The sequence below is a fragment of the Bufo bufo genome, chromosome 8, assembly GCF_905171765.1.
Source record: "Bufo bufo chromosome 8, aBufBuf1.1, whole genome shotgun sequence".
NCBI lineage: Eukaryota > Metazoa > Chordata > Amphibia > Anura > Bufonidae > Bufo > Bufo bufo.
The window spans coordinates 197,353,879-197,381,852 of record NC_053396.1 but is presented as its reverse complement, the minus strand read 5'-3'; the positions used below and the strand labels follow the sequence as shown (position 1 = coordinate 197,381,852).

At 46.7% G+C, this 27,974-nt stretch overlaps 1 protein-coding gene across 1 annotated transcript; it reads left to right on the top strand.

Moving 5' to 3' along the window:
- The first annotated feature begins 3 nt into the window (after positions 1-3).
- LOC120977557 (myelin protein zero-like protein 3) lies at positions 4-27,732 on the top strand. The gene is made up of 3 exons (XM_040405555.1): positions 4-140; positions 26,760-27,137; positions 27,626-27,732. The coding sequence occupies exons 1-3, from the start codon at positions 77-79 to the stop codon at positions 27,724-27,726; spliced, it is 543 nt and encodes a 180-aa protein (XP_040261489.1). The 5' UTR covers positions 4-76; the 3' UTR covers positions 27,727-27,732.
- Positions 27,733-27,974: the final 242 nt, after the last annotated feature.

Here is a 27,974-nt window from a genome sequence, read left to right as displayed (position 1 = left end):
AAGCTGTCACCACCACATCCGGCCCTTAGATTAGAAGCAGCGCGCCCCTGCTATAAACACTCAGCCAAGACAGAAGATGGAAGGTTCATCTCTGCTACATTTACTGCTCATCGTGCATCTGACCTTCTCAAGATCTGCAGGTGAGAACTGAACCTGGTCTGGTACCATATGTGACCTGGAAACATTAGCAACAAAATCATTTGCTATTGGGCTCTATTATTATTTTTAACAATTAACCCTTTAACTTCTGAGGTCAGCCTAGTTTGTGCTCCATTTTTCCAAATTTGACATGTATATAAAAAAAATAAAAACTTAGAGAAGATTTGAAATTTTTCAGATTTGGAGAGCCATACCACACAATATTAGTCAATGATTAAAATCTGTATGCTTTATGGTGGAATTTTTTTTTTAAACGTCCTTTTATTTTTTATGATGTTATACGTTTAGCAGCAATTTGTAAATTTTTAAGAATATTCCAAAATCTATTTTTTTTAGGCTAGGTTCACACCGAGTTTTTTGGAGGAGATTTTGAGGCAGATTTTTTCTGCAGGTTTTTCAGCCAAAGCCAGAAGTGGATTCATGAGATATCAGAAACCTAAAGGAAGGACATTATACTTCTCCCTGCCGGATCCACTTCTGGCTTTGGCTGAAAAACCTACAGAAAAAAAAAATCTGCCTTAAAATCTCATCCAAACAAACTGCATGTAAACCTACACTAAAAAGAACAAATAGGTTTGGGCATATCTACCCTTAAATGGGTTATCCAACCCCTATAATGCCCCCCCCCCCCAAGTGCGCGAGCACTTCACACGGGTGGCGCTTGGGAGGCTCATCTCCCTCACGGCCTGCTATTGGCTGCCCCCCCTATATATTTTCATTGACGCAATAGGGAGATGGGGTGGCGGCCGTGCGGCATCAGAAGGGATGCGGGTGCCGGGAAGCGAGATAAGTACAATCTGTGTGAGGGACCCAGGCATGGGGGGGGGGGTGGTGTATAGGGACCAACTCAGTTTCAAAGTGCCTTTGAGAGGCCTAGTCCATTCCGGTTTTTTTGCAGACCGTATGCGGAACTATTCATTTCAATGGGTCCGCAAAAAATGTATCCGTATGTCCGTTCCGTAGCCCTGCAAAAAAGACAGAACATGTCCTATTCTTGTCTGTTTTACAGACAAGGATCGGCATTGTGATATTGGATCTGAAAAAAAAAAAAAAACGGATGCAATACGGATGTCACACAGATATCATCTATATTTTTTGCAGATCCGTGTCATGTGCATGAGCCCTAAACTGACTCCATTTAAAAAATGACACCCCTCAAACTCTTCAAAACGGTATTTAATGGTAACCCTTTAGGTGTTTTGCAGGAAACAAAACAAAGTGGAGGGGAAACTTCAAAATTTTCTTTTTTTTCTTTTCTATTTTAGTGTTTTTTTTCCTGTAAAACATCAGGTGATAACAGATAGACAGAACTCTATATTACCCCGATTCTGCAGCTTTTTTTATATTTTATGTAGCTCTAGCGTGCAATTTGACTTAGGGCTCATGCACATGTGTGCGCACCATGCCCGTCCTGCAGACCGTAAATAGCGCTCCACAATGCACTGGCACCGACCGTGTTCGCATGGACATGGACCCATTCACTTCAATTGGTCTGCGATCTGCAAGATTCAGACGGCACCACAAAAAAATAGATCACAGAGGCACGGACTGAAATCCCACAGAAACCCAGGCCTCAGAAATGAAGGAAAACCTGGTGAATTTTTGTTTTATTATCGTGTTTCTTGATTATGTTTTTTCAGGCATCCTTTTAGGTTTACGAACGCCTTGAGAGACCATAATATAAGAAACAACATACAAACAAAGCCTCCTATGGTCTTAACTTGTGCCCCATAATAAATAAATAAAAACACACTCCCCTGTCCGAGGTCCCACTCTGCCTGCACTACGGCCCCTTCCCAGCTGCTTTTGATCCTCGCAGGACCAGGAAGTGGCTTGGACCTGTGACCACTGCGGCCAATCACGAAACTCACCAGTCACATCTGCTTGAACGATATGTCATTACTGTGATGCTGAGGCCTGTGATTGGCTGCAGCGGTTACAAAACCAAACCTGTTCCTGAGGAGGCAGAAAGCATCTGGTAACGAGGCATGGAAGAACCACAGACATATGGAGTTTTTTTTAAACTTTTTATAGAACACAAGTTGACGTCTAGGCTGGACAACTTCTTTACAGGGGTTGTCTTTAGAGTTGAGCGGACACCTGGATGTTCGGGTTCGACCGAACTTTGGAAAAAAGTTCGAGTTCTTGACCCGAACTTGACCCCGAACCCGAACCCGAACCCCATTGAAGTCAATGGGGACCCGAACTTCTGAGCACTAAAATAGCTGTAAAAATGTCATGGAAAGGGCACCCCAAAACATTGGGAAATATAACCTGTGATAACCCCCTCCAGTCATGCTAAACACACGTTCAGACAATACACTGGCTGCAGGGCAGGCCAGCACCTCCAAGGGGTAAAGGGCAAGCTTAGGCCATGTGCCTAATTTGGAGACCGAGAAGTTGCAGGGGCTGACCCCTGTCAGTCAGTTCGTGTAGGCGTGTGCATACTTACTGCCCCACCATGACGCACGTCCCCGTGATGTTCATGATCCAATTTGATATCTGCTCTATCAACTTTCGATGTTCTTTTATGCGCCTACAATGGTGATTACGGGTGGCGGGGAATCAGGGTTCCAGGCCGGAGAGGGAGCGTGAGAAAGAGAGACCACATCCAAGGGAGGATTCATTTTTTTTAAATTTTAAATTAGAGTTGAAATATGTGAGAAATTATTAAAGCATAAAAGTGTGACAACTTTACAAAGTTTAAGCATTGAATGTAAGGATGTGTCGCGCATTAATTACTGAATAATTTATTAAATTGTATTCCCTGTCACCTATGCATAGCAGAAGTTTATTCACATCTAAAATTGTATAATGTCAACCCAAGAAAGTAACATAAAAATTATTGAAATTTATTAAGCTGTCAACTAGGTAGAGAAGGGGTATGTTACACTCAAAAATTGTTGAATTTCACCCAAAAATGTAACTGACAATTTTTTTTTCCGGTCTACTAGGTATAGGAGTGGTACATCACACCCAAAAATTGGTGAATTTCACCAGAATATATAACTGACAATTTTTTTTTTTAACCTGTCTACTAGGTATAGCAGTGGTACTATACACCCAAAAATGGTACAATTTTTTTTTTTTTTACCGTTCCACTAGGTATAGCAGTGGTACTATACACACCAAAATTGGTGAATTTCACCCTAAAATGTAAATGACAATTTATTTATTTTTTAACCGGCCTACTAGGTATAGCAGTGGTACTATACACCCAAAAATTGGTTAATTTCACCCGAAAAAGTAAATGACAAAGTAGTGAAATAATATTATATAAAACACGTACAAAAAAAATAATGGATTTATGAGGTGGAGTTCCATATGGAGTAGGAGTTTGAGGAGGTGGTGGACGTAGCAGAGTAGGTGGAAGCGGCGGTGAAGGAGGACGAGATAGCCAACACAGGTTTTTGGTTTTTATGTAATTTTGTGAAATTAAGGTACACTCCAAAAGAGTGTGAAATATCCAAAATACAAACATGAGCAATTGCGCTGCAGTATAACAATGGCTGCTTAGTGCCGGTATACATGTCTATTCTGCACAAGGTACGGACAAGTCCTGTGGGATCGATGCCTGGTTCATTTTAATGAACGTGAGCTTGTCCACATTGGCTGTGGACAGGCGGCTGCGCTTGTCTGTGATGACGCCCCCTGCCATGCTAAACACACGTTCAGATAATACACTGGCTGCAGGGCAGGCCAGCACCTCCAAGGCGTAAAGGGCAAGCTCAGGCCATGTGCCCAATTTGGAGACCCAGAAGTTGAAGAGGGCAGACTCGTCATTCAGTACGTGTAGGCGTGTGCACACATACTGCTCCATCATGTTGGTGAAATGCTGCCTCCTGCTAAGACGTTCCATATCAGCTGGTGGTGCTGGTTATTGTGGCATGCTGACAAAGCTTTTCCACATTTCGGCTATGCTAACCCTGCCTTCTGAGGTGCTGGCGGTGCCCCAGCTGCGTTGGCGACCTCTTCCTCGTCCTCTGCCTTCGCCTTGTGCTTCCACTGTGCCCCCGCTGTCAGGTGGGAATGCCACCAGCAGCGCGTCTACCAGCGTGTGCTTGTACTCTCACATCTTACGATCACGCTCCAGTGACGGAATTAAGGACGGTACGTTGTCCTTGTAACGGGGATCCAGCAGCGTGGCTACCCAGTAATCAGCACAAGTTAGAATGTGGGCAACTCGGCGGTCGTTGCGGAGACACTGCAGCATGTAATCGCCCATGTGTGCCAGGCTGCCCAGAGGCAACGACAAGCTGTCCTCTGTGGGAGGTGTATCATCTGTGTCCTCTATATCCCCCCATCCACGCACCAGTGATGGCCATGAGCTGGTCTGGGTGCCAACCTGCTGTGAACATGGTTCCTCCTCCTCCATCTCCTCCTCCTCATCCTCCACCTCGTCATCCTCCTGAACTGTGCCCTGGCTGGACAATTGTGTACCTTGGGTTTGTGGGTGCAGGAACCCACCCTCGGAGCCACTTGGGAATGAATGGCCGGAAACCCTATGAAATGATCCCTCTTCCTCCTCCTCCTCCTCCTGTGCCACATCCTCTTCCATCATCGCCAGGAGTGTTTTTTCAAGGAGGCATAGAAGTGGTATAGTAACTCTGAGAACGGCGTTATCGGCACTGGCCATGTTGGTGGAGTACTCGAAACAGTGCAACAAGGAACCCAGGTCTCGCATGGAGGCCCAGTCATTGGTGGTGAAGTGGTGCTGTTCTGCCGAGCGACTCACCCGTGCGTGCTGCAGCTGAAACTCCATGTCACGAGGGTATCAAGAGCCACGTCTGACTCCGTTATACCCGGGGTCAGGAAGTCGCAGCGGGTGGCTGCGCGCTCTATATCTAAAGATCACGTTGTTTCTTAGTGATTGTGTTCTGTGTTTGCCTTGCTATCCTTTTTGTCTCACTCAGGGATCCGTAGCTTCTCCTCCTCAGCTGTTTCTTGTCTGCCACTCCCAACCTCCTTATATTCTCCCCTCACACTTCTCTAGTTGCCAGTTATAGAGCTTCCTGCCTGGACATCTATACTGACCCACTGGAGTTGTGAATCCTGGTTGTCGTTCCAGAGTGCTACCCTCCGGATCCCTGTTGGGCTTATTGTTGTCTCCTGTTGTCGCCCACCTGGGATTATGTGTTGAGTCCGTGTTGTCTGTCCTCCCCTTGGTGTTTTCCCTTAGAGCTAGTGGTACGGACTAGTGTTCCCACCGCCCTGTTCACTATCTAGGGCTCAGCTCAGGGAAAGCCAGGGCTTTAGGCACGTGATCGGCGTACGGGTGAGGAACCCGTCTAGGGACGTCAGGGCAGCCAGGTGCCAGCCGCAAGGTAAGTCAGGGGTCACCACCTTCCCTCTCACTTGGGCAGGGCCTTCCTCGTTCCCTCCCTCTGTGTCACGTATGTGATAGTCACGCCGACCATGATATTATAACTGGCCCTTACTTTTTGAGAAAAAAAAAAATATATATATAATTTTTTATTTGTTTTTTTTTTTTCTCTACTTAGAATCCAATATGGATCCTATTGATGCCTTGGCAGAACAGCTTCAAGGCTTTGGAGGTGGCAGGATTGAAGGCGTCTGTTCTCCAACAACAGCAGCTAATGCAGCAGACCGCACCCTCAGCGGTTGCTATGGGTAACCAGGTTGTTACAGAACCCAAGGTTGCTCTTCCTGACAGATTTTCTGGGGGAAGGGACAAATTCGCGACGTTCCGTGAGGCCTGCAAATTATATTTTAAGTTGCGCCCTTACTCCTCAGGTAATGAAGAACAGCGGGTAGGGATTGTCATTTCCCTGCTTCAGGGGGATCCGCAATCCTGGGCGTTCTCGTTACCCCCTGGGTCTCAGGCTCTTCGGTCAGTGGAGGGATTTTTTGGGGCTTTGGGTCTCATATATGATGACCCTGACCGAGTCGCCCTGGCTGAGTCGAAGTTACGGAGACTCCTACAGGGAGATCGGTCAGCAGAGGAATATTGCTCAGAGTTCCGTAGGTGGGCTACGGATACTCAGTGGAACGACCCAGCTCTCAGGAGTCAGTTCTGCTCTGGGTTATCTGAAAGGGTTAAGGATGCACTGGCGCTGTATGAGACCCCCCTTTCCCTTGATGCTGTTATGTCCCTCTCTATCAGAATAGATAGACGTCTTAGGGAGAGATCGAAAATTCCTGAGCAATTGGTTACCTCTCCCAAGCAACAGTCTGCCTGTACTGACTTAGATGAGCCTATGCAGCTAGGCGGAACTTCTCGTCAGGTCCGTCCTCCCGAGGTTCGCCGTAGGGGGGGGGCTTGTTTTTTCTGTGGGGGGAAGGGTCATTTCATTAATGTCTGTCCCTCCTTTCTCAAAAACAAAAGACCGTCGGAAAACTACTAACCCCGGGCTGTGCGGAGGATGTCAGCCGGGGGGTATACGTTTCCTCCATACGAACATCTCAATTTGTGTTACCAGCGGTCATTGTTTTTGGTGTTAAGACGGAGTCTATTTCTTTTTTTCTAGACAGTGGAGCAGGGGTAAACTTGATTGATGCCCATTTTGCCCGCACTATGGGTTTGTCTCTCTGTACGCTGCAGAGACCTATTCCCGTATTCGCTATAGATTCTGCTCCTCTGTCTCAGAGAAACCTCACCCACATTGTTCATAATTTACACCTTCGGGTAGGGGACCACCATAATGAGTGTCTTTCATGTTACGTTCTGGAGGGCCTTCCCTCTCCGGTGGTATTGGGTCTTCCCTGGTTGGTAGCGCACAATCCAGTGGTGGATTGGCAGGCCAGGGAGATATTGGAGTGGAGTGAGCATTGCAGAGAGAATTGCTTAAATAACAATTCTTAATCGCCTCCATAGCTCCCCTACCTACATTTATTTCGGACTTTGAGGAAGTTTTTTCTGAAAAGGGTTGTCAGAAGCTACCACCTCATCGTCCTTATGATTGCCCGGTTAACCTGGTTCCCGGGGCAAAATTACCCAAGTCCAGGTTGTATAATCTTTCGGGTCCCGAGAGACAAGCCATGAAAGATTATATCTCCGAGAGTCTGGCTAAGGGACACATCAGACCCTCTTCTTCACCCGTGGCTGCAGGGTTTTTCTTTGTTAAAAAGAAAGATGGGGGCCTGCGTCCTTGCCTAGATTTCCGGGAGTTAAACCAGATAACCATCCGTGACCCATACCCTCTTCCTCTCATTCCTGACCTTTTTAATCAGATTGCGGATGCTAAGTGGTTCTCCAAACTTGATCTTAGGGGGGCCTACAATCTGATTCGTATCAAGGAAGGGGATGAGTGGAAGACAGCTTTTAACACCCCTGAGGGGCATTATGAAAATCTAGTTATGCCTTTCGGTCTGACCAATGCCCCTGCTGTCTTCCAACATTTCGTTAATGATATTTTTAGTCATCTCATCGGCAGGTTTGTAGTCATATACCTAGATGATATCTTAATTTATTCGGCTGATCTGAAAACACATGAGGTGCATGTCAGGCAAGTACTGCAGGTCCTACGGATGAATAAATTATATGCGAAAATTGAAAAATGTGTCTTCGCCGTTCAGGAATTACAGTTCCTGGGATATCTATTATCTGCTTCAGGTTTCCGCATGGATCCTGGGAAGGTCCAGGCAATTTTAGATTGGGATCTTCCTGAGAACCTTAAAGCCCTACAATGGTTTTTGGGTTTCGCTAATTTCTATAGAAAGTTCATTAAAAATTATTCAGTGATCATTAAACCCCTTACCGACATGACTAGGAAGGGGACTGATTTTTCCAAATGGTCTGACGCCGCTAAAGATGCATTTTCCTCTCTTAAGGAGAGGTTTACCTCGGCACCTGTTCTAATTCAACCTGATGTCTCCCAGCCTTTTATTGTCGAGGTAGATGCGTCAGAGGTGGGAGTGGGGGCTGTATTGTCTCAGGGTCCGTCTCCTGGCAAATGGCGTCCTTGCGCCTTCTTTTCCAAAAAATGATCTTCTGCAGAGAAGAATTATGATATTGGAAATAGGGAACTGTTGGCGATTAAACTGGCGCTTGAAGAGTGGCGTCACTTCTTAGAGGGAGCAATCCAACCCGTCACGGTGATTACGGATCACAAAAACCTTCTGTACCTAGAATCGGCTAAGCGTCTCACCCCTAGACAAGCTAGGTGGTCGCTATTCTTTACCAGATTTAACTTTGTAATCACCTATCGTCCTGGGGCAAAAAATACCAAGGCAGACGCATTATCTCGTAGTTTCCCTGGAGGGGGTAATATTAGTGATCCGGTACCTATTTTACAAAGAGGAGTGGTTGTCTCTGCTGTACACTCTGTTCTAGAGGGAAAGGTGTTAGAGGCCCAGGGGGACGCCCCGGCCTCTTGCCCCTCAGAGAAATTGTTTGTACCGTTAAACCTGCGTCTTGAATTATTAAAAGAACATCATAATTCGGCACTTGCTGGACACCCGGGTAGTAAAGCAACCTTGGAGCTATTATCTCGTCGTTTTTGGTGGCCAAGGTTGCGTCAGGATGTAATGGATTTCGTGTCTACTTGTTCTACATGTGCACGCGCGAAAGTCTCTCATACACGTCCAGCAGGGTCTTTATTGCCACTTTTCATCCCCAATAGGCCATGGACTCATCTGTCAATGGATTTCATCACTGACTTACCGTTGTCGGCGGGTAAAACAGTTATCTTGGTAGTAGTAGACAGGTTTAGCAAAATGGTACACTTTATTGCGCTACCCGCACTTCCTAATGCTAAAACTCTTGCTCAGGTGTTTATCAGTGAAATCGTGAAGCTTCACGGGGTCCCTTCCGATGTGGTTTCGGATCGGGGAACCCAGTTTATTTCTAAGTTTTGGAAAGCTTTTTGTTCCCGTTTGGGGGTTCACTTGTCCTTTTCCTCAGCTTTCCATCCTCAGTCGAATGGACAGACTGAGCGTACCAACCAAAACCTAGAAACATATTTAAGGTGTTTTGTGTCTGAAAACCAAGAGTTGTGGTCATCATATTTACCGTTAGCTGAGTTTGCCATAAATAATCATTATCAGGAGTCCATTGGCAAGTCACCATTCCTTGGTGCATACGGTTTTCATCCCCAATTTTGAACTTTCAAAGAGGGGGGGTCTTCTGGGGTTCCCGAAGAGGAAAGGTTTTCTTCATCTCTTTCATCGGTATGGCAGAAGGTGCAAGTTAACTTGAAAAAGATGAGTGGTAAATATAAATGCATGGCCGATAAGAAACGGTCGCCAGGTCCGGACCTACGAGTGAATGACTATGTGTGGTTGTCTACTAGGAATATTAAGTTGAAGGTTCCGTCTTGGAAACTGGGCCCTAGGTTCATTGGTCCCTATAAAATAGTAGCCGTCATTAACCCTGTGGCTTTTCGCCTGGAGCTACCTCAGACTTTTAAGATCCATAACGTCTTCCATAAATCGTTACTCAAGAAGTATGTTCCACCTCTAGAACCATCGCCGCTGCCACCTCCTCCTGTTATTGTGGCTGGTAATCTGGAGTTTCAAATAGCCAGAATTGTTGATTCTCGTCGGGTCCACCGCTCTCTTCAGTATCTGGTGCATTGGAGGGGTTACGGTCCCGAGGAAAGAATGTGGGTTCCAGCGTCAGAGGTAAACGCCAACAGGTTAATTCAGGCTTTCCATGCCTCTCATCCGGAGAGACCTGGTCCTGAGTGTCCGGAGGCCCTTCGTGAAAGGGGGGGTACTGTCACGAGGGTATCAAGAGCCACGTCTGACTCCGTTATACCCGGGGTCAGGAAGTCGCAGCGGGTGGCTGCGCGCTCTATATCTAAAGATCACGTTGTTTCTTAGTGATTGTGTTCTGTGTTTGCCTTGCTATCCTTTTTGTCTCACTCAGGGATCCGTAGCTTCTCCTCCTCAGCTGTTTCTTGTCTGCCACTCCCAACCTCCTTATATTCTCCCCTCACACTTCTCTAGTTGCCAGTTATAGAGCTTCCTGCCTGGACATCTATACTGACCCACTGGAGTTGTGAATCCTGGTTGTCGTTCCAGAGTGCTACCCTCCGGATCCCTGTTGGGCTTATTGTTGTCTCCTGTTGTCGCCCACCTGGGATTATATGTTGAGTCCGTGTTGTCTGTCCTCCCCTTGGTGTTTTCCCTTAGAGCTAGTGGTGCGGACTAGTGTTCCCACCGCCCTGTTCACTATCTAGGGCTCAGCTCAGGGAAAGCCAGGGCTTTAGGCACGTGATCGGCGTACGGGTGAGGAACCCGTCTAGGGACGTCAGGGCAACCAGGTGCCAGCCGCAAGGTAAGTCAGGGGTCACCACCTTCCCTCTCACTTGGGCAGGGCCTTCCTCGTTCCCTCCCTCTGTGTCACGTATGTGATAGTCACGCCGACCATGATACTCCACTATCGACTGCTGCTGCTCGCATAGTCCGGCCAGCATGTGCAAGGTGGAGTTCCACCTTGTGGGCACGTCGCATATGAGGCGGTGAGCGGGAAGGCCGAAGTTACGCTGCGGCGCTGACATACGAGCAGCAGCAGGGTGAGAATGCCGAAAGCGCGCACAGACGGCCCACACTTTATGCAGAAGCTCTGACATGTCGAGGTAATTTTTAAGGAATCTCTGCACCACCAAATTCAGCACATGCGCCAGACAAGGGATGTGCGTCAAACCGGCTAGTCCCAGAGCTGCTACGAGATTTCGCCCATTATCGCACACCACCAGGCCGGGCTTGAGGCTGACTGGCACAAACCACTCATCAGTCTGTTGTTCAAGGCCCGTCCACAGCTCCTGCGCGGTGTGGGGTTTGTCCCCCAAACAGATAAGTTTTAAAACTGCCTGCTGTCGTCTACCCCTGGCTGTGCTGAAGTTGGTGGTGAAGGTGTTATGCTGACCGGATGAGGAGCAGGTAGAGGATGAGGAAGCAGAGTAGGAGGAAGAAGCAACAGGAGGCAAACTGAAGCCCCCTGTAATCCTCGGTGGTGGAAGGACATGCACCAAACTGCTATCCGCCTCAGGCCCAGCCGCCACTGCATTTACCCAGTGTGCTGTTATGGAGATATAACGGCCCTGACCGTGCTTACTGGTCCACATATCCGTAGTCAGGTGCAACTTGCCACAGATGGCGTTGCGCAGTGCACACCTGATTTTGTCCCCTACTTGGTTGTGCAGGGAAGGGATAGCACGCCTTGAAATGTAGTGACGGCTGGGCACGACGTACTGTGAGACAGCCACCGCAATAAGGCCTTTAAAACTATCCGTCTCCACCAGACGGAATAACAGCATTTCAAAGGCCAGTAATTTAGAAATGCTGGCATTCAGGGCTAGGGATCACGGGTGGGTAAGGGGGTACTTCCTCTTCCTCTCCAGCGTTTGGGATATGGAGAGCTGAATGCTTCCGTGGGACATTGTGGAGATGCTTGGTGACCCAGGTGTTGGTGTTGCTGGCAGATCCTCTGTTTGCGGGGTGCCAGGTGGCACTGTCACTCCAGAGGTGGATGAAGAGGCCGCGACTGCAGCAGAAGAGGAAGCAGGAGGAGCCAGAGACCTTTCTTGGTTTTTGAGGTGTCTACTCCACTGCAGCTCGTGCTTTGCACTTAATAGCCTGGTCATGCAGGTTGTGCTCAGGTTGAGAACGTTTATGCCTCGCTTCAGGCTCTGATTGCACAGCTTGCAAACCACTTGTGTCTTGTCGTCAGCACATTGTCTGGAGAACTACCACTCCAGGGAACTTCTTAGAGCTGGCTTTGGTGTGCTCGGTCCCTTGCTGCGGTGGGCAGTATGAGGGGTACTGTCTATAGGACGGCCGCTCCGCTTTTGCACCCTGCTCCCTCTTCTGCTGTGCTGGTGGTTCTGTGCGACCACCGCCTCATCCTCCGAACTACATAGGTCACTCGCATGACCTTGATTCCATATGGGGTCGAGGACCTCATCGTCCTCCACATCATCTTCCACCCAGTCTTCACTCCTGACTTCCTTGTCGGTCTGCACACTTTCGAAAGCCCCAGCAGTTGGCACCTGTGTTTTGTCATCATCCGAGACGTGCTGCGATGGTCCTCCCATGTACTCATCTTAAAAGATAAGTGGTTGGTCAACGGTGCAATCAATCTCTTACACTTCTGGGGCAGGGCTAGGTAGATGGCCCTGGGAAACCCTGCTAACAGGGTCATCAAAAAGCAGAAGAGACTGCTGCATGACTTGGGGCTCAGACTGCTTGGCTGATTTGCAAGGGGGTGAGGTGAAAGACTGATGGACATCGTCTGCAGGTGCCAACTGTGGTCATTCAGCAGGAGACTGGGTGGGAGACAATGTGAAAGAACTGGATCCACTGTCAGCAACCCAATCTACTATCGCCTGTACTTGTTCAGGCCTCACCATTCGTAGAGCAGCATTAGGCCTGACCAAATACCGCTGCAGGTTTTGTCGCATACTCGCACCAGAGGAAGGGGTTTCACTTGTGCGTGTAGCTGGCACAGATCAACCACGTCCTCTCCCTGCAACAGGAGCTCCACCAGCAGCACCACGACCTGGGCCACATCCCTTATTTGACGCTCTCCTCATATTTTTTGAATTTAGGATCTTGCCCTAAATGGGTGTTTAATTAATAGTAGAATAGAATGACAGTATGTAAAGGGTGTATCTCACATGGCCTGAACCAGATTAGGCCTCAATAAAATATTTTTTTCCCCAAAATGGCTATATTTAAAATGCCTGAATTAGACCCCTATATGAAGAGGGGGAATCTCAAACGGGCTGAACCAGTGTAGGCCTGAAGTAAAAATTTCTTTGCACAAAATGGCTGTATTTCAAATGCCTGATTCAAACCCCTGTATGTAGAGGGAGTATATCACACGGTCTGAACCAGTGTAGGCCTGAAGTAAATATTTCTTTGCACAAAATGGCTGTATTTCAAATGGATGTATTTCAAATCCCTGAATCAAACCCCTGTATGTAGAGGGAGTATCTCACAGAGCCTGAACCAGTGTAGGCCTGAACTAAATATTTCTTTGCCCAAAATGGCTGTATTTCAAATGGCTGTATTTCAAATCCCTGAATGAAACCCCTGTATGTAGAGGTAGTATCTCACAGGGCCTGAACCAGTGTAGGCCTGAACTAAATATTTATTTGCACAAAATGGCTGTATTTCAAATGGCTGTATTTCAAATGCCTGATTCAAACCCCTGTATGTAGAGGGAGTATCTCACACGGTCTGAACCAGTGTAGGCCTAAAGTAAATATTTCTTTGCACAAAATGGCTGTATTTCAAATGGCTGTATTTCAAATCCCTGAATCAAACTCCTGTATGTAGAGGGAGTATCTCACAGGGCCTAAACCAGTGTAGGCCTGAACTAAATATTTCTTTGCCCAAAATAGCTGTATTTCAAATGGCTGTACTTCAAATTCCTGATTCGAACCCATGTATGTAAAGGGGGTATCTCACACGGTCTGAACCAGTGTAGGCCTGAAGTAAATATATCTTTGCACAAAATGGCTGTATTTCAAATGGCTGTATTTCAAATCCCTGAATCAAACCCCTGTATGTAGAGGGAGTATCTCACAGGGCCTGAACCAGTGTAGGCCTGAACTAAATATTTCTTTGCCAAAAATGGCTGTATTTCAAATGGTTGTATTTCAAATGCCTGATTCAAACCCCTGTATGTAGAGGTAGTATCTCACACGGTCTGAAACAGTGTAGGCCTGAAGTAAAAAATTTTTTGCACAAAATGGCTGTATTTCAAATCCCTGAATCAAACCCCTGTATGTAGAGGTAGTATCTCACACGGTCTGAAACAGTGTAGGCCTGAAGTAAATATTTTTTTGCACAAAATGGCTGTATTTCAAATCCCTGAATCAAACCCATATATGTAGAGGGAGTATCTCACAGGGCCTGAACCAGTGTAGGCCTGAACTAAATATTTCTTTGCCCAAAATGGCTGTATTTCAAATCCCTGAATCAAACCCCTGTATGTAGAGGGAGTATCTCACAGGGCATGAACCAGTGTAGGCCTGAAGTAAATATATCTTTGCACAAAATGGCTGTATTTCAAATCCCTGAATCAAACCCCTGTATGTAGAGGGAGTATCTCACAGGGCCTGAACCAGTGTAGGCCTGAACTAAATATTTCTTAGCTCAAAATGGCTGTATTTGAAATCCCTGAATCAAACCCCAGTATGCAGAGGGAGTATCTCACACGGTCTAAACCAGTGTAGGCCTGAACTAAATATTTTCTTGCCCAAAATGGCTGTATTTCAAATGGTTGTATTTCAAATGCCTGATTCAAACCCATGTATGTAGAGGGGGTAATCTCACACGGTCTGAACCAGTGTAGGCCTGAAGTAAATATTTCTTTGCACAAAATGGCTGTATTTCAAATGGCTGTATTTCAAATCCCTGAATCAAACCCCTGTATGTATAGGGAGTATCTCACAGGGCCTGAACCAGTGTAGGCCTGAACTAAATATTTCTTTGCCCAAAATGGCTGTATTTCAAATGGCTATATTTCAAATCCCTGAATCAAACCCCTGTATGTAGAGGGAGTATCTCACAGGGCCGGAACCAGTGTAGGCCTGAACTAAAGATTTATTTGCCCAAAATGGCTGTATTTCAAATGGCTGTACTTCAAATGCCTGATTCAAACCCCTGTATGTAAAGGGGGTATCTCACACGGTCTGAACCAGTGTAGGCCTGAAGTAAATATTTTTTTGCACAAAATGGCTGTATTTTAAATGGCTGTATTACAAACCCCTGAATCAAACCCCTGTATGTAGATGGAGTATCTCACAGGGCCTGAACCAGTGTAGGCCTGAATTAAATATTTCTTTGCCCAAAATGGCTGTTTTTCATATGGCTGTATTTCAAATCTCTGAATCAAACCCCTCTATGTAGAGGGAGTATCTCACAGGGCCTGAACCTGTGTAGGCCTGAAGTAAAGATACCTTTGCACAAAATGGCTGTATTTCAAATGGCTGTACTTCCAATCCCTGAATCAAACATCTGTATGTAGAGGGGGTATCTCACAGGGCCTGAACCAGTGTAGGCCTGAACTAAATATTTCTTTGCCCAAAATGGCTGTATTTCAAATAGCTGTATTTCTTATCCCTGAATCAAACCCCTGTATGTAGAGGGAGTATCTCACAGGGCCTGAACCAGTGTAGGCCTGAAGTAAATATATCTTTGCACAAAATAGCTGTATTTCAAATGGCTGTATTTCAATTTGCTGTATTTCAAATCCCTGAATCAAACCGCTGTATGTAGAGGTAGTATCTCACACGGTCTGAACCAGTGTAGGCCTGAACTAAATATTTCTTAGCTCAAAATGGCTGTATTTCAAATGGTTGTATTTCAAATACCTGATTTAAACCCCTGTATGTAGAGGTAGTATCTCACACGGTCTGAACCAGTGTAGGCCTGAAGTAAATATTTTTTTGCACAAATGGCTGTATTTCAAATCCCTGAATCAAACCCCTGTATGTAGAGGTAGTATCTCACAGGGCCTGAACCAGTGTAGGCCTGAACTAAATATTTCTTTGCCCAAAATGGCTGTTTTTCAAATGGCTGTATTTCAAATCCCTGAATCAAACCCCTGTATGTAGAGGGAGTATCTCACATGGCCTGAACCAGTGTAGGCCTGAAGTAAATACACTCACCTAAAGAATTATTAGGAATACCTGTTCTTTTTCTCATTAATGCAATTATCTAGGTGTGGTCCTGGTCAAGACAATCTCCTGAACTCCAAACTGAATGTCAGAATGGGAAAGAAAGGTGATTTAAGCAATTTTGAGCATGGCATGGTTGTTGGTGCCAGACGGACCGGTCTGAGTATTTCACAATCTGCTCAGTTACTGGGATTTTCACGCACAACCATTTCTAGGGTTTACAAAGAATGGTGTGAAAAGGGAAAAACATCCAGTATGCGGCAGTCCTGTGGGCAAAAATGCCTTGTGGATGCTAGAGGTCAGAAGAGAATGGGCCGACTGATTCAAGCTGATAGAAGAGCAACGTTGACTGAAATAACCACTCGTTACAACCGAGGTATGCAGCAAAGCATTTGTGAAGCCACAACACGCACAACATTGAGGCGGAAGGGCTACAACAGCAGAAGACCCCACCGGGTACCACTCATCTCCACTACAAATAGGAAAAAGAGGCTACAATTTGCACAAGCTCAACAAAATTGGACTGTTGAAGACAGGAAAAATGTTGCCTGGTCTGATGAGTCTCGATTTCTGTTGAGACATTCAAATGGTAGAGTCCGAATTTGGCGTAAACAGAATGAGAACATGTATCCATCATCTGATGGCTACTTCCAGCAGGATAATGCACCATGTCACAAAGCTCGAATAATTTCAAATTGGTTTCTTGAACATGACAATGGGTTCACTGTACTAAAATGGCCCCCACAGTCAACAGATCTCAACCCAATAGAGTATCTTTGGGATGTGGTGGAACGGGAGCTTCGTGCCTTGGATGTGCATCCCTCAAATCTCCATCAACTGCAAGATGCTATCCTATCAATATGGGCCAACATTTCTAAAGAATGCTATCAGCACCTTGTTGAATCAATGCCACGTAGAATTAAGGCAGTTCTGAAGGCAACAGGGGGTCCAACACCGTATTAGTATGGTGTTCCTAATAATTCTTTAGGTAAGTGTATATCTTTGCACAAAAAAGCTGTATTTCAAATGGCTGCATTTCAAATCCCTGAATCAAACCCCTGTATGCAGAGGGGGTATCTCACAGGGCCTGAACCAGTGTAGGCCTGAACTAAATATTTCTTTGCCCAAAATGGCTGTATTTCAAATGGCTGTATTTCAAATCCCTGAATCAAACCCCTGTATGTAGATGGAGTATCTCACAGGGTGTGAACTAAATATTTTTTTGCCCAAAATGGCTGTATTTCAAATGGCTGTATTTCAAATCCCTGAATCAAACCCCTGTATGTAGAGGGGGTATCTCACACGGTCTGAACCAGTGTAGGCCTGATGTAAATATTTATTTGCCCAAAATGGCTGTATTTCAATTGGCTTTATTTCAAATGCCTGATTCAAACCCCTGTATGTAGAGGGGGCATCTCAAACTGTCTGAACCAGTGTAGGCCTGAAGTAAATATTTATTTGCCCAAAATGGCTGTATTTCAAATGGCTGTATTTCAAATGGCTGTATTTTAAATCCCTGAATCAAACCCCTGTATGTAGAGGGAGTATCTCACAGGGCCTGAACCAGTGTAGGCCTGAACTAAATATTTATTTGCCCAAAATGGCTGTATTTCAAATCCCTGATTCAAACCCCTGTATGTAGAGGTAGTATCTCACACGGTCTGAACCAGTTTAGGTCTGAAGTAAATATTTTATTGCACAAAATGGCTGTATTTCAAATCCCTGAATCAAACCCCTGTATGTAGAGGAAGTATCTCACAGGGCCTGAACCAGTGTAGGCCTGAACTAAATATTTCTTTGCCCAAAATGGCTGTATTTCAAATGGCTGTATTTCAAATCCCTGAATCAAACCCCTGTATGTAGAGGGGGTATCTTACAAGGTCTGAACCAGTGTAGGCCTGAAGTAAATATTTCTTTGCCCAAAATGGCTGTATTTCAAATCCCTGAATCAAACCCCTGTATGCAGAGGGGGTATCTCACAGGGCCTGAACCAGTGTAGGCCTGAACTAAATATTTCTTTGCCCAAAATGGCTGTATTTCAAATGGCTGTATTTCAAATCCCTGAATCAAACCCATGTATGTAGCGGAGTATCTCACACGGTCTGAACCAGTGTAGGTCTGAAGTAAATATATCTTTGCACAAAATGGCTGTATTTCAAATGGCTGTATTTCAAATCCCTGAATCAAACCCCTGTATGTAGATGGAGTATCTCACAGGGTGTGAACTAAATATTTTTTTGCCCAAAATGGCTGTATTTCAAATGGCTGTATTTCAAATCCCTGAATCAAACCCCTGTATGTAGAGGGGGTATCTCACACGGTCTGAACCAGTGTAGGCCTGATGTAAACATTTATTTGCCCAAAATGGCTGTATTTCAATTGGCTTTATTTCAAATGCCTGATTCAAACCCCTGTATGTAGAGGGGGCATCTCAAACTGTCTGAACCAGTGTAGGCCTGAAGTAAATATTTATTTGCCCAAAATGGTTGTATTTCAAATGGCTGTATTTCAAATGGCTGTATTTTAAATCCCTGAATCAAACCCCTGTATGTAGAGGGAGTATCTCACAGGGCCTGAACCAGTGTAGGCCTGAACTAAATATTTATTTGCCCAAAATGGCTGTATTTCAAATCCCTGATTCAAACCCCTGTATGTAGAGGTAGTATCTCACACGGTCTGAACCAGTGTAGGTCTGAAGTAAATATTTTATTGCACAAAATGGCTGTATTTCAAATCCCTGAATCAAACCCCTGTATGTAGAGGGAGTATCTCACAGGGCCTGAACCAGTGTAGGCCTGAACTAAATATTTCTTTGCCCAAAATGGCTGTATTTCAAATGGCTGTATTTCAAATCCCTGAATCAAACCCCTGTATGTAGAGGGGGTATCTCACAAGGTCTGAACCAGTGTAGGCCTGAAGTAAATATTTCTTTGCCCAAAATGGCTGTATTTCAAATCCCTGAATCAAACCCCTGTATGTAGAGGGAGTATCTCACAGGGCCTGAACCAGTGTAGGCCTGAACTAAATATTTCTTTGCCCAAAATGGCTGAATTTCAAATGGCTGTATTTCTAATGGCTGTATTTTAAATCCCTTAGTCAAACTCCTGTATGTAGAGTGGGTATCTCACAGGGTCTGAACCAGTGTAGGCATGAAGTAAATATTTCTTTGCACAAAATGGCTGTATTTCAAATGGCTGTATTTCAAATCCCTGAATCAAACCCCTGTATGTAGAGGTAGTATCTCACAGGGCCTGAACCAGTGTAGGCCTGAACTAAATATTTCTTTGCACAAAATGGCTGTATTTCAAATGGCTGTATTTCAAATGCCTGATTCAAACCCCTGTATGTAGAGGGGGTATCTCACACGGTCTGAACCAGTGTAGGCCTGAAGTAAATATATTTTTGCACAAAATGGCTGTATTTCAAATCCCTGAATCAAACACCTGTATGTAGAGAAAGTATCTCACAGGGCCTGAACCAGTGTAGGCCTGAAGTAAATATATCTTTGCACAAAATGGCTGTATTTCAAAGTGCTGTATTTCAAATCCCTGAATCAAACCCCTGTATGTAGAGGGAGTATCTAACAGGGCCTGAACCAGTGTAGGCCTGATCTAAATATTTATTTGCCCAAAATGGCTGTATTTCAAATCCCTGAATCAAACCCCTGTATGTAGAGGGAGTATCTCACAGGGTCTGAACCAGTGTAGGCCTGAACTAAATATGTCGTTGCCTAAAATTGCTGTATTTCAAATGGCTGTATTTCAAATCCCTGAATCAAACCCCTCTTTGTAGAGGGGGTATCTCACACGGTGTCGGGATTCGAACCCGTGACCAGCCACATCCCAGGCGGAAGCCCTGCTTGCTAGGCTACCGTCCTCTCTGGACATTTCTCTCTGAAGCCTATTAGTTAACCTCAGTCTTGCAAAGCCTTGCTCATCACCCTTGATTCCACACACCTGGTACTTCCCTATATAAGTCCAGCCCCTTGCACTCCAGTTTGCTGATTATTGAGCTCCTGAGCCTTGATCAAGCTTCTCCTCATCTGCTGCTGTTGCTACTACTGGAAGTCCACTGCTGACCAGGAATTGCCTACCGACTACTCTTCTGCTTTGTCCCTACCTACTGAACTGCTACCACTGTTGCCATCCGGATTGTCTGACTACGCTTACTGCCGCCTGCCCTGACCCACCGCCTGCCTACCGACTACGCCTCTGCCAGACTTCCTGCACCTACTACCTGCCTTCGGTCCTTGCCACTGGGCTCCACTCCTACCTCCAGCCAGCGGTCCTCTGACTCAGGTGAGCCTGTAGGACTGTTACAAATTAATCAGCCCCACTATGGAGTCCGCAATGGCCACTCTGCGTAAGCAGGTCTCCGAGCTTCAAGAATTTGGTACTACATATCAGGAGAAATTTGCCCAGCTCCAAGGCGTAGTCCAAAGCCAACAGAGGGAGATTATTGAACTACAGAGGCAACTCCTGGATGTCCGCGGCGCGCCCGCAGACACCCGCATGCCACTCCCATCAAGATTCAGCGGCGATAGACGCAAGTATCGGGGGTTTCTAAACCAATGCCGCATCTATTTTCAGATGTACCCGGCCCCCTTTACCACCAAGAAAAAGATGGTGCTATTCTTGGTCAATCTCCTGACGGATGAAGCATAAGCATGGGCATCACTATATGTGGAGACTAACAGTCAGCTCCTGGACAACCTAAACAACTTCATCACCGCCATGAGCCAAATCTTCGATGACCCCAACCGCTGTGCGACAGCCGAGGCGCGACTACATGGTCTGCGGCAAGGGAGACGCTCCATCGCCGAATACACCACCGAGTTTTGCCGTTGGGTTTCACCTGGAAACCAGCGGCACAGAGAAGCCAATTCCGGCGAGGCCTGTCCGAATTAATAAAGGATGAATTCGCCAGAGTTGAGGCCCCGGACGATCTGGATGACTTCATTCAGTTATACATCCGGATAGATCAAAGACTCTCCGAGAGGAAGAAAGAAAGACCCACTTACTCCTTCTCTTCCACCGCCCAGCGCGACCCCCAGTCAGTAACTGAACCTATGCAGGTCGACGCTCTACGTAGGTCTCTATCCACAGCTGAGAAGGAGAGAAGGCTGGCCGAAAACCTCTGCCTCTACTGTGGGGAGTTGGGTCATTTTGCCATCAAATGTCCTCATGAGAACCGAAAGACTATTGCCATCACGGAGCTAAAGGAGCAACCACAGACTCCAACCCCGCCAGCAGCCCCTGAAAATAACAACACGGTGGCTCATGGATCCCACTTCATCGTCCCCATCCTCATCGACATTGAGGGGCGACAACTCCCCTGTTCAGCGATGTTAGACTCCGGGCGGGAGGCAACTTCATGGACCTAACCTTCGACCGCGAAAAGAACATTCCACTGACAATCAAGGCAGCCCCCGTTGACCTGGAAACCGTCGACGGATCCCCACTCTCCTCGTGGCCGGCCACTCACGAGACCACCGAACTACAACTCCTCATAGAACTCGATCACCGCGAAAAGATCCACTTCTCACTGATCGCCTCCCCGAAGTTCCCGGTGATCTTGGGCATCCCATGGTTGGCCACCCACAACCCCTCGGTGGACTGGGAAACCCGCTGCATACGATTCCCGTCCGAGTTCTGCTCGCTAAATTGCTCCCACAAACCCGTCCTTCCATCCGAAGACACCACCATCTCAAAACTAATCGTCAATACAGCGAGTTCCAGGATGTCTGCGACAAGAAAAATGCAGACAAGCTGCCACCACACCGACCCTACGACTGCCCTATAGAACTGTTGCCCGGGGCCAAAATACCCTTTGGCAGTATCTACCCCCTCTCAGAGCCTTAACTCAAGGCTCTGAAAGAGTACCTGGATGAGGACCTGAGGAAGGGGTTCATCCGGCCCTCTACCTCCCCAGCGGGAGCCCCCTTTTTCTTCGTAGAGAAAAAAAGACTCCTCCCTGCGTCCCTGCATAGACTACAGAAAGCTTAACAACATAACCGTAAAAAACCGGTACCCGCTTCCACTGATTTCAGAACTCCTCGAGAGACTCCGGGCAGCGAAGATCTTCACTAAACTCGACCTTCGAGGGGCCTACAACCTCCTCCGAATCCACCCTGGGGACGAATGGAAGACCTCCTTCCAGACACGTTATGGTAATTTCGAGTACCTGGTCATGCCTTTCGGACTCTGCAATGCTCCCGCCACCTTCCAGCACTTCATTAACGACGTCCTCAGGGACATGCTGGATCTGTTTGTAGTCATTTACCTGGACGACATCTTGATCTTCTCTGAAGACTTTGAGTAGCACCGCGAACACGTCCGCAGGGTACTGCAGAGACTCCAACAGAACTCTCTCTATATCAAGCTAGAGAAATGCGAGTTTGAGCGAACCGCCACTCAGTTCCTCGGATACATCATCTCCCCTGAGGGCCTAAGTATGGACCCGGGGAAGGTCCAAGCTGTGATGAACTGTCCCGTTCCGAGAAACGAGAAGGAGATACAAAGATTCTTCTATCGGAAGTTTATCTGGAACTTCTCCAAGGTCATAGCACCAATCACCCAACTCACCAAGAAGGCAGTCCCCTTCTCCTGGACACTCGAGGCCCAGGAGGCCTTTACCAAGTTGAAACTCCTCTTCACTTCTGCTCCAATCTTAATCCACCCGAACCCCGAGCTGCCATTTACAGTCGAAGTGGATGCATCAGACTCTGCGGTGGGGGCAGTTTTGTCACAACGGACAGGGGAGAGGATGCTATTACACCCGTGCACATATTTCTCCCGCCAGATGTCCCCCTCCGAGAAGAACTATGACATCGGGAACAAAGAACTACTGGCGATCAATGATGCCTTCTCCGAGTGGAGACACCTGCTGGAGGGAGCCACCAACCCCATAATCGTACTAACTGACCACAAGAACCTCGAGTTCATCCGCAGTGCTAAGAGACTCTCAGCCAGACAGGCCAAATGGAGCCTATTCTTTTCCCGCTTCAACATTCTCATCACCTATCGTCCCGGATCAAAAAACAGCAAGGCTGACGCCCTCTCCAGAATGTTTTCCGAGCCCTCACAGAGTAACAAGGGCCAAAATAACATCCTACCCGAGAGAAGGGTCGTAGGGGCCACCTAGTCTAAAGAACTCCTGGGCACAATCAAAGAAGGATATGAAAATGACCCCTTCCTCGCCCACCCCCACAGGGAATGTCAGCCTTACGTTTAAGAACGGTCATTGGTTTCATCAGGACCTACAACTATATGTACCAGAAATTGCACGGCTAGAAGTGCTCAAAATCAACCATGACTCCAAGCTGCCCGGCCATTTTGGCACAAGAAAGACCCAGGAGCTTCTCTCCCGCTCCTTCTGGTGGCCAACATACAAGGAGGACATCAAGAGGTACATCTCCTCGTGCACGGTCTGTGCCCGCAATAAGACTCCTCGTTCCTCTCCCGTGGGTCTGTTACAACCCCTCCCGATTCCCTCCCGCCCCTGGGGCTCGATCTCCATGGACTTTGTGGTAGACCTTCCTCCTTCAAAAGGGATGAACATCATCCTGGTCGTGGTCGACCGTCTCACCAAGATGGCCCATTTCATCCCCTACAAAGGCCTACCCACCGCCAAACAGACGGCCGATCTTATTCTCAGAGAGGTCTTCAGGCTACATGGGATCCCGGACGACGTGGTCTCCGACCGAGGCGTACAATTTGCCTCAAAGTTCTGGAAGAACTTCTGCCTGGCGCTCGGGTTTAAAGTGAACCTGTCCTCCGCTTTCCACCCTCAGTCAAACGGGCAGACGGAGAGAACTAATCAGACCCTAGAGCAGTACCTACGCTGTTTCAGCTCCCACCTGCAGGATGACTGGCTTGATCATCTCCCCACGGCCGAGTTCGCCTACAACAATGCTGAGCACAGCTCAACCAAGCACAGCCCCTTCTTTGCTAACACAGGCTCGCACCCGGTGTTCATTCCCCACCTACCCATCGCCTCCACCCTCCCAGCAGTGGCCGAACGCCTAACAACCCTACAGGAGGCACAAAAGAACATTATGGACAAACTCCAGCTTGCCCAGAGGCGCTTTAAACAGGGAGCAGACAGACGTCGCAAACCCACCCCGGGCTTCCATGTGGGAGACGAGGTGTGGCTGTCCACCAGGAACCTCAGATTGAAGGTCCCCTCCAAAAAGTTGTCCCAAAGATACATGGGTCCGTTCCGGATCACCGCACAAATCAACGAGGTCACGTTCCGGCTCGACCTTCTGGACTCCATTAGGGTTCACCCTGTCTTCCATTGCTGCCACTCGCCCCCTCCACCACCCGTGAGGGTACAGGGTGAAGAAAAATACGCTGTCGCAAAGATCCTCGACTCCAGGATCCACTGGGGAAGACTACAATACCTAATTGGGTGGGAGGGTTACCCTCCCGAGGATAACTCCTGGGAGCCAGAAGAAAATGTCCACGCCCCCAGACTGGTAAAAGAGTTCCACCAACGGCACCCCGGTAAGCCTGCCCCTGCGGTGCCTGGAGGTCACCTTGGAAGGGGGGGAGTACTGTTGGGATTCGAACCCATGACCAGCCACATCCCAGGCGGTAGCCCTGCTTACTAGGCTACCATCCTCTCTGGACATTCCTCGATAAAGCCTATTAGTTAACCTCAGTCTTGCCAAGCCTTGCTCATCACCCTTGATTCCCCACACCTGGTACTTCCCTATATAAGTCCAGCCCCTTGCACTCCAGTTTGCTGATTATTGAGCTCCTGAGCCTTGATCAAGCTTCTCCTCATCTGCTGCTCTTGCTACTACTGGAAGTCCACTGCTGACCAGGAATTGCCTACCGACTACTCTTCTGCTTTGTCCCTACCTACTGAACTGCTACCACTGTTGCCATCCGGATTGTCTGACCACGCTTACTGCCGCCTGCCCTGACCCACCGCCTGCCTACCGACTACGCCTCTGCCAGACTTCCTGCACCTACTACCTGCCTGCGGTCCTTGCCACTGGGCTCCACTCCTACCTTCAGCCAGCGGTCCTCTGACTCAGGTGAGCCTGTAGGACTGTTACACACGGTCTGAACCAGTGTAGGCCAGAAGTAAATATTTCTTTGCCCAAAATGGCTGTATTTCAAATGGCTGTATTTCAAATACCTGATTCAAACCCCTGTATGTAGAGGGGGTATCTCACACGGTCTGAACCAGGGTAGGCCTGAAGTAAATATATCTTTGCACAAAATGGCTGTATTTCAAATGGCTGTATTTCAAATCCCTGAATCAAACCCCTGAATGTAGAGGGAGTATCTCACACGGTCTGAACCAGTGTAGGCCTGAAGTAAGTATTTCCTTGCCCAAAATGGCTGTATTTCAAATGGCTGTATTTCAAATCCCTGATTCAAACCCCTGTATGTAGAGGGAGTATCTCACACGGTCTGAACCAGTGTAGGCCTGAAGTAAATATTTTCTTGCCCAAAATGGCTGTATTTCAAATCTCTGAATCAAACCCCTGTATGTAGAGGGTATATCTCACAGGGTCTTAACCAGTGTAGGCCTGAATTCAATATTGGTGCACCAAATGGCGGTATTTTAAATCTCTGAATGGAACCCAAATGTATTAAGGGTGTATCTCACAATGACATCTGCATCAAAGGCTGCCAAGTTTTTGTGCCTAAACGAGTGTTTGTTTAACAACTGAATTTGACAGCAGTATATAAGCCTGTAATTTCACACGTGCTGATGCTGCAAGGCCTGAAAATAGTGGTTTTTGTCAAAAGTGGGTTTTTCAAACCCCAGAAAATGATGGGTGTATTTCTACCTTAAATTGCACACTGACTAATCCAGATGTTGTAGTTTGCAAAAAAAATTGTGATTTGCAACCAAAAGCGCCAAGAAAGCGGTGAACACCGAACCCGAACCCAAACTTTTACGGAAATGTTCGGGTCCAGTGTCCAAAAATCCTAAAGTTCAGTACGATCCCGAACTTTACAGTTCGGGTTCGCTCAACCCTAGTTGTCTTACAAAAAATACTTAACGTTTTTTAAACCAGCACTTGAATATGAATACTTCTGTAATTGCATGTAATAAAAAATCCAGTACAGCCTCTATAACTATACACCGTATTTTGTTTATAAATAAAGTTAAAAAAAAGATACTGGTAGTTATTCAAAAATATATCTGGATAGCGCCACCTGCTGTTTGTTCTTTACTTCATCTCTCTGTCCATCTTGCTGAGGTGGACGCACATGCTCAGTTTCATCCTTGAACTGCCACCAGGCCTATCCTCTGTTACAATTACAGGACTTGTCTCTTGAGAAAGGACACACCCTCTGAGCTGCCAGCCTGAAATAAATCTAGCAGAGTAATTGGGACAATGAATATGGAGATCTCTGGTTCCATGTGAGGTACAGGGCTGGTTCTGGCTTCGTTCGAAAGAGACTGTCATGTACTATATGATGTCTGATTTTACATTAATCATGGGATAACCCCTTTAAAGGGGTTGTCTCATCTTGGACATTGTGGGCATATCGCTAGGATATGCTCCCAATGTCTGATAGGTGCGGGGCCCACCTCCTTAGAATGGAGCGAGCAAAGTGAAGGAGGGTGCACCGTGTATGCACGGCCGCCCTCCATTCATTCTATGGAAGTGTCTAAAATACTGGCTCGGCTATTTCCATCAGCCCCATAGAAGTAAATGGAGTGCTGGTTGCACTTGCGCAGTGCGCTTACGATTCATTCCAATTTCACTTTCAAAAATAGCCGAGCATGCCAATCCGATAGAAATGAATGGAGGGTGGTCGTGCTTGCGCGGTGCGCGCTCCCTAACTTTGCAGGCTCCATTCTAAGGATAGATGTGGGTCCCAGAGGTGGGACCCGCACCTATCAGACATTAGGGGTATATACTAGCGATATGCCCCCACTGTCAAAGATGGGAATACCCCTTTGACTTTATTAAAGTCAAAACTGTAGTAAGTCTCAGATGAACCATTAATGTGTTGCTTTACTTCTTTATAGTAAATGGGCAAAAACAGCTGGCAGTAACACAACCAGAGGTGGTGAGAGCAGAGGCTGGAGGATCGGTGGCCATCACCTGCTCGTTTGCATCTGATATTCCCGTCTACTCTGTGACATGGACCTTAGGGTGCAATACTTCTGAGAAACTTCAGGATCTCCCGTGTTTCCAACGCAAGGTAAACATCTCTTCCCCAGATCCTGTTCAGACACCACACAGCCCACATGGAGAACCCAACTATGAGGTGAATGTGACAATCACTATCATCAACCTGACAGAGAGCGACTCAGGAACCTTCTGTTGTCATGTAAAGACTCCTAGTATGGAGGGAACTGGACCCGGAACAAGACTGGAGGTCACTCCGAGATCTATTCCTGCAGGTATTTTATAGCTGTGAATATAAGACAGAGCACAGGAACCCCTTAGCATGACATAAAACATACATCATAAAAATTCAGACTAAACTGAAATAAATACAGATCTCCCAATCCCCTGCATAGCCATAAGTGATAAACTTCTGAATACCAGCAGCCACCACTAGAGGGAGCATCCCACTTATACGCCGAACTCAATAATACAAACGGTATACAATGAGCTCCTCAGCTCCCCCTAGTGGTGGCTGTAACTACCAAGATTTTTATTTTTTTCTAAATTCATTTTATCCATGCGATTTGGAGCTCTGTATCAGAAAAACAAAGCTGTATTAAGAAATAATCATCACTGAACGTTGGACCTAAAAATGATATGGTTTTAAAAGGTGGACATTCACTTTAACCAATGTCTGAGGGCCCACTACCATTCACAATGTGACCCACAATCCTTATCCCCCTCCTCATTAATCTTGACTAATTGTGTCTTTATTTTACAGAGTCCATTCAAGTAGTGTTCCTCCTAGTGGAAATCATACACATCACCTGCCTCATTGTCCTAATAATACTCCTGGGCGTTGCTGTCAAGAAGTCCTGTTAATGCGCCATTTTCGCTTATGACCCCCTATATACTATTGATTTCCTTTCTCTATAGTATATTAGTAATGATCGGCACAAAGCCTCATACCTGAATTGGACGACCGCACGACGGACCACACATTATTAATCAGCAGTGATTTTAGAGCTGCTGTAAGAATTGATAAAGGGGTACTCTGACGAGAGACGTACGTGCCAACGTCTTTTAAAAGCTGGACCACAAAAAAGGGTGGAGTTTGCGTAGAATTTTCA

What these genes read in the sequence shown, in the direction of transcription:
- LOC120977557 (XM_040405555.1), top strand. Translation starts at nt 77, where the DNA reads ATGGAAGGTTCATCTCTGCTACATTTACTGCTCATCGTGCATCTGACC. An exon ending in GACCTTCTCAAGATCTGCAG is followed by an intron (nt 141 to 26,759) that starts GTGAGAACTGAA and finishes ACTTCTTTATAG; the next exon opens with TAAATGGGCAAAAACAGCTG. An exon ending in TCCGAGATCTATTCCTGCAG is followed by an intron (nt 27,138 to 27,625) that starts GTATTTTATAGC and finishes TTTATTTTACAG; the next exon opens with AGTCCATTCAAGTAGTGTTC.